Source organism: Culex quinquefasciatus, chromosome 2 (genome assembly GCF_015732765.1).
Source record: "Culex quinquefasciatus strain JHB chromosome 2, VPISU_Cqui_1.0_pri_paternal, whole genome shotgun sequence".
NCBI classification, from domain to species: domain Eukaryota; kingdom Metazoa; phylum Arthropoda; class Insecta; order Diptera; family Culicidae; genus Culex; species Culex quinquefasciatus.
The window spans coordinates 182,319,352-182,326,903 of record NC_051862.1 but is presented as its reverse complement, the minus strand read 5'-3'; the positions used below and the strand labels follow the sequence as shown (position 1 = coordinate 182,326,903).

The window sequence follows — 7,552 nt, the reverse complement described above, 5'->3', positions numbered from 1 at the left end:
AATACAAAAATACAAAAATACAAAAATACAAAAATACAAAAATACAAAAATACAAAAATACAAAAATACAAAAATACAAAAATACAAAAATACAAAAATACAAAAAAAATGTTATGTTGGTTAAATTATAGTAAATTGAAGTTTTATAAACTATGTTTTGAATTTAATAAAGTTTAACTATTAATTAATTAATTACTTTAATTTAAACAAAATAAATTAACTTAATTTAACTTAATTTAACTTAATTTAAATTAATTTAACTTAATTAAACTTAATTTAACTTAATTTAACTTAATTTAACTTAATTTAACTTAATTTAACTCAATTTAACTTAATTTAACTTAATTCAGCTTAGTTTAACTAATTTGCACTTCATTTAACTTTATCGAACTTAATTTAACTTTATTAACCTAACTAAGCTTGATTTACCTTAAATTAATTTAACTTTATTTAACTTCAATGAACTTAAATAAACTGAATAAAACTAAATTTCACTCAGTTTAACTTAACTTAACTTGATGAAATTTAGTTTTACTTAATTTAACTTAATTTAACTTAATTTAACTTAATTTAGCTTAATTTAACTTAATTTAAATTAATTTAACTTAATTTAACTTATTTAAGCTGAATTAAAGTTAACTTAACTTAATTAAACTTAATTTAACTGAATTTTACTAAATAACTTTAAAATCAATTAAATTCTACCAAATTACATTAAATTCAACTGAATTCTACAAAATGTAATAATATTTAAATAAATGTATTTACATTTACCTATTTTCAACTACATTTACCTAAATTCAACTAGATTTTTCTAAATTTAACCATTTTCAACTAAATCAAACTCAATTTAACTTAATTAAATTAATTTCAATTAATTAAACTAAATTTAATTAACTAAACATATTTTAACTGAATTTAACATAATTTCAACTCAATTTCACTGAATTTTACTTTATTTTACTTAATTTTACTCAATTTTACTGAATTTTACTTAATTTTACGTTTTTTTTAATTTTACTTAATTTTACATAATTTTACTTTTTTTTCTTAATTTTTCTTAATTTTATATAATTTTACTGAATTTTACCTTATTTTACTTAATTTTACTAAATTTTACTTAATTTTCTTTAATTCTACTTAATTTTACTTAATTTTACTTAATTTTACTAAGTTTTACTTAATTTTACCTAATTTTACTTTATTTTACTTATTTTACCTAATTTTACTTAATTTTACTTAATTTTACTTATTTTTCCTTATTTTTACTTAATTTTACTTTATTTTACTTTATTTTACTTTATTTTACTTAATTTTACCTAATTTTACCTAATTTTACATAATCTTACTTATTTTTCCTTATTTTTACTTAATTTTACTTAATTTTACCTAATTTTACTATATTTTACTTAATTTTACTAAATTTTACATGATTTTACTTAATTTTGCCTAATTTTACTTAATTTTGTTTAATTTTACTAAATTTCACCTAACACAACTTAATTTTACTAAATTTCACCTAACACAACTTAATTTTACCAAATTTTGGCAAATTCAACTAAATTACACAAAAAGTAACAAATTTAACTAATTTTTTTAAATTATCTTAATTCAACTAAATTTATTTTAACTGTTCGTAATTTTACTTAATTTTACTAATTTAAACGAAATTTAATCAATTTTAACGAAATTTTACTAATTTCAACTAAATTTAACTTATTTTAACTAAATTTTATCAATATCACTTAATTTAACTTAATTGAACTTAATTTAACTTCATTTCTAACAATATTTAACACTATTTATTGATGTGCTTAAAAGCCGTCAGGTGCCCTATTTGTTCGGATCTGTCAAACATTGTCCAATCTATGTCTAGACATTCTGTACCCGCCGCCCTTCCAGGTGGGCAGATGTCCACACAAAAAAGTAGAGTGTGGACAATCGCCAGCCTCCCCTTTCCCCTGCCAAAGTGTTCACGTGGTTTAGGGATGCCCCCCATGTTAAGTACATGTTTTTACCTACGCATCGTCCAAACAATAATGAGAGCCTCAACTTCTTACCACTTTCCCTCAACACAAAAAACTTCTCACCTTATCAACTGAAACATTCCTTTAGGTGCCGATCCGCAGAAAATCTTCCCGGCTTTTAATTTATTCACTCACACAACACATTCTATCACCTTTTGCACTTGCACTTGCACTCAAACAACACACATAATCATCAAAAAACTTCGCGAACTGAGCGGCTCAAACAGGATCAAACACGATACAAGACGTTGCTTTGTTTTGATCTCGAACTGATGACCTGTCAAAAAATCCATGCTGCCGGTTCCAGCTAGTTTTTCGGTAAAAGTACGCAAAGTTGTGCTGAAACACCATTATTTTTGGTAAAATCTCTTCTGTCATTTTGATTTGGGCTGTCAGTTTTGGAAAGCAAATCAGCAATCAGGGTTAGCTATTTCACCAATCCCAGGTTGGTAAATTTAGCTGTAATTTTAGCTGATTCAACCAAAAAAATCACTGTTTCACCAATTTGAAGCCAGCTAATTTGAATTGTTAAATTTTAGATGGAACTCCTTTCCGTGGATTTGTGCCCTTTTCAAATGAAATTGCTGAATTTTTAAATTTTGTTTAGCAATCGTTTCGATTTTTGCCAAAAATCACATTTATTCAAAAATCATATCTCAGATACCAGATTTTGCATCACCCCAAACTGTAGTACCGACGATGCCCCTTTTTCAGTGCCCTAAAACAATGGAAAATACGTAAGGAATTTAATTTCCAGCGATGAAAAGTTAATTAAAAAACAAGGATATTTGTCCGTGTACTTATTTTTTCTGTACAGTTCTAATAATAACCAATAACTTTGCCGAAGACTGCAAATCGATCAGAAAATCTTTTCTCAATTTTGAATATTCGCATGCCAATTTTGTATTACTAGTCCTCAAAAATGTATGGAGCTTTGTATATGAAAACCCAATAAAAAAAATACATTTTTTGAAAATCAATTTTTCTATGAAACGTGTGTTACTCCGATTTAGTTTGGAGTGCGTGTTTTTGAACCAAAGCCCAAAATCAAATGCTGAAAAGAAGAATTTTTCAGTACGTTCAGTAGTTATTTTTTATAGATATTTTTGCTAAATTTAATAGAGCTTTAAATGCAAATTTATATCCCACCGGCAGTCGCGTACGAGTACTTTGTATACATTTTGTAAGAACACTTGTAAGAAACGCCAAAACACGCGACTTTTGAAATTAGTTGCAAATTTTTTTTTAAGGAATCTTCCATGAACTTTACAAAGTTCTTTATTAGCATTTCGATGTTATTCTAAGCTTTCTGGGTTTCCTATCTAGTTAGCATACGAGAGCACGGAGGCATCGATTAACTTCAATGTAACATTTGAGAAACATGTTTACCAGCATCTTTCTCTTTCGGTGCCAAACCATAGCTCGAAAACGAGATTAGAACTCGTCCTAATGAAATTTTAATTGAAAATGCCGTTTCTGGCTCGGTCGAATTTCCCTCCCCTTCCCAAAGAGTCAATCTCTGCTTCAGTTAATCGTAGCTATACTTGAAAATGTTTCTCTCCTGTTTTCATCCTTACCAGACATCCACATATATAAGGCTACAAGGCTCAGGACAAAAGCTTCCGGAACCCGAGCAGACGGTAATAACGTGGGAATAACGTTTCTTGATATTTGAAAATACTAGGCCAATAACATTTTACGTTATTTATAACAAGATTTGTTATTCGTCGTTATGATTTTTTTGTTATTGAATTGTTATTGTAATAACGGACTAATAACACTTTTAGTTATTCTTCGAACAAATCTTTGTTATTATTTTTTGTTATTTTAACAACTAATCCGATCTTCCCAATAACAGTTAAAGTTATTCTTTCATAACAAAAAATGTTATTCCAAAGTTGTTTTGGCTTTCAACCAATATCAGACCAATAACAAATTTTGTTATGATAACATAAACTGTTATTAAGCTCTTATGCAAAAATGGATTTTACAAGAATATTCCATAACATTTTTTGTTATTTTAACAGTATTTGTTATTGAAATGGCATGAATTTTGTTATTACCGTCTGCCCGGGAAATCTGTGCCTCCACGCTTAATTTGTCTGTTTGTTGATTCGGGCTGATGTTTCAACTGGAGTGGGGACCCACAAAGCATAGAATTCGCTTGGAAAATGTAGCCGGGAAGTTGCGAAAAACCTCGTTTCCTCACAAATCGCCAAATTGAATTACCACCATTTTTCATCCCTTTTTTCCTGATTTGGTTTCGGTGGCTACGACGAATTTTTCATGTTTTTCGCCGAATCCCTTCTCGCCAAATGTTTATTCATGAAAATTTTATCCTTTTCTCACGCCTTCTCCTTTCCCTACTTTTTCAGGACGTTGCCTTCATCAACCCGGCGAACGTTGTGTTCGTGTACATGCTGGTCCGGGAGCTGGTCGACGGCGAGGAGACGAAGGAAGCGGAACTGCAGGCGGCGGTGCTGACCTGTCTCTATCTGTCCTACTCGTACATGGGCAACGAGATTAGCTACCCGCTGAAGCCGTTCCTGGTGGAGGACTCCAAGGACAAGTTCTGGGACAGGTGAGTTTTGGGTTTCGGATTGGGAGGCTCTTTCATTTTTTTTTCTTTATTCTGTTGGGAGGTGATTGGGGGATATGATGAGACTCTTCAAAGAAGCTACAACGTTAAATATAATTCCTTAAGGAGATACCTGATACAATGTCAATAGGAGCGATAACGAGTTTATTTTGGAAAGGAATAGAGTTGTTTATTGTAAGAATTTTTTAAAGATAATTTTGTAAATGTTTACAAATTCACGTAAAATAAAAAAAAGATATGATAATATTCAATTTTGCATTAAAAAAAAAATTCTCTGCTTCTGAACTAAAATAACTTTGCACGTGACCACTTGGTACTCTTGGTGATGTCCTCGTCTCAAAAGAAAGATATCAATTTCTTTAACGTCACCGGAGACAACACAACGTCAGTCATGAACTGGACCCCGCATGAGCATGGCAAAAAAGGTAAAGCTTTCCTAATTACATTTCCGTACGTTTTTCTTCTGCTCCCCTCCAGATGCTTGCTCATCGTGAACCGGCTGTCGTCCAACATGCTGCGAATCAACGCCGAGCCGGGCTTCTTCACCGAGATCTTCACCGAGCTGAAGGCCTGCGGCATGAACTCGGCCAGTTCGAACCCCAACGGAAATCTGCCGTGCGGTGCGGCTTGACGCAGCAACTCGGCTAGCAACAACAACAACGGAACCAGCACCAGCCGCCATCCCCGCGAGGTCGTCGTCCGGCTGTCGATCGCCGGCCAGCAGCAAAAGTACCAGCACCAGACCACCCTCCAGGAGTTGACCAGTGTAGTCTGAGCGGGAGGATTGCGTTTTCGGGAGGACGACAACCACAACGTTTACCGTGGAACCTCTTCTACGAACACTGCAACCAACCATCACCCTTCTTAGTTCAGCGCTCACCACCAGTCAACGACCATGCGGTCGTTGTCAGCCCTTTAGATCCTAGATACGCCACTGCTGAGGTTCAGTGGGTAGTTTTAGGGTACAAAAGGCACACCCTTAGTACACGCATGGTACAAAGTTCAGGTGATCATTTCCCCGTTTCTCACGAAAAGCTTAGAAAGTCACTCATTCTACAATTTTACATGCTGAAACATTAAATAGCGTTTTTTATAAACAGTAATGTATAAAGTTTATGGTTAAATTAGACAGTTTTCTGATGCAGTTAACATCGATTTCTGGAGTTTTTTTTTTGTTTGAAGGGTCAGATAAGCCAAATTTTCAGTTTTAGCTTTTTGGGTGTTTATTAATATCCCAGATACAAGGTGGTTTCAAAAACACCCAAAAAGCAAAAACTGAAAATTTGGTTTATTGGACCTTTTAAAAAAACTCCAGATTTTTTACAAAAGAAATGGAAAACCATTAAGTGGGATTTGCCTTCTGTCAGATGCCAAAAAAATGTGAAAAACGATTTCACATCGCTTCTCTTCGAGATGGTGATTGAAAAAAAATGTACTTTTAAGTTTTACGCCGACTCAATTTTTAGGTTAGAAATTTGACAGCTTGGCTGCACTGTTTACATTTTTTGCACGTGTGTCTCAGTAAAAATGTGTGTGCGTGTGCGCTCGTGACGTCACGCTGTAAAACCTAATTAGGTTTTACGCCGTGACGTCATTTGACAGCTCGTGTGCACTGTTTACATGGTCTTCGTTGATTGTCGAAGATTTTCCCCGAACAAAATCGACGAGCGCGTCGAACTGTGCTATAGGGGCGAAAATCGTGACGTCAGAAATGAACTCAAATCACTCAAAGTTCATTTTGTGAGTGACTTTAACAGTTTGGCCTAGTTTGACAGCTACATTGTCCTAAGTTTTCTGTGAGAGAGAAAAGGAGGCGAATACTTTATGAAAATCATACCTGTCAAAATTCCTAGCCTCAAAATTTTGTCGCGAGAAAAGCAACTCGCGACAAAATTTTGAGGCTAGGAATTTTGACAGGTATGATTTTCATAAAGTATTCGCCTCCTTATGGCATGACAGCCATCACAGCGTCATTTTGACATTTCGGGACAATCTGGATAGAACCATAGAGCTTTATGACGTTTCGCGTACACACACTAGCGCACCATTTGATTTTGCTGGCCGGACAAAATTTAACCTCACTTTTTTTCGTGTATGTATACGCAATACATGCGCACGTAAATAACTCTATTGTCAGTCGCACCACCCACCAGGGTTCAAGGATAGGGCATTTGGAAGACGGAAAATGTTGATACTCCACTTTTTCAGGGGACAAGGGAAATACTCCACGATAACCCCATGTAAGTTTCACTCAGAGATGGATGGTTTTTTAGGAAGGTGCAATCCTAAGCCGATTGGTTTTGACCATTTGCATTGCTGTTCAAATCGTGAATTCTATAAGTTGTCCAGCCCTTGGTCCAGCCTGTTTTTAGCGTGGTATTGCAAGAAAAAAACTGACCTAACTATTTCAATCACAACATGTTGTAAAACCACCGGTAAGATTTCTTAAAGTCAGCATAAAAATGTTTGAATTATTACTCGATTTTTTTATTCATGATAAAAAAAATCATAAAGAAAAATGAAATTACGTTTGAAAAACTGAAATGAATTTGCATTTTTATCGGACGTAACATAACAAGAAATACTTAATATTTAAAAATAAGAAAAATGGAGCTGCGCAGAAAAGAGCACAATTAGTTTCTAGAAATTCCAACAGGCTGAAAAAATATAATTGTGAGAAGGGGAAATGAAACTTTGAATGGGTTGACATAATTTACAATTCACACAAAACAGCAACAAAAAAAAACACATTTCCTCATACCGTAGCGAAAAGAAGAGCGACGAGAAAATTACAACAAAAAAATCTCCTCCCAAAAACCCGACCGTACTAATAAAAGATGGCGGCGCGCCAGGAAAAAAAAGCCGGAAATAAAACTAGTCTCCAGCGCTAGTAATATCCAGTTCTGTATAGCGAGTAAGTGAATGT

At 33.2% G+C, this 7,552-nt stretch overlaps 1 protein-coding gene across 1 annotated transcript in view; it reads left to right on the top strand.

Moving 5' to 3' along the window:
• The window catches only part of LOC6033222 (putative uncharacterized protein DDB_G0286901), a 70,495-nt gene extending 64,325 nt beyond the window's left edge, over positions 1-6,170 (top strand). Inside the window, 2 exon segments of the mRNA XM_038254396.1 lie at positions 4,403-4,608; positions 5,104-6,170. Of these exon segments, the coding sequence (XP_038110324.1) occupies positions 4,403-4,608; positions 5,104-5,257 (360 nt within the window). The 3' untranslated portion in view covers positions 5,258-6,170.
• The last annotated feature ends 1,382 nt before the right edge of the window (positions 6,171-7,552 follow it).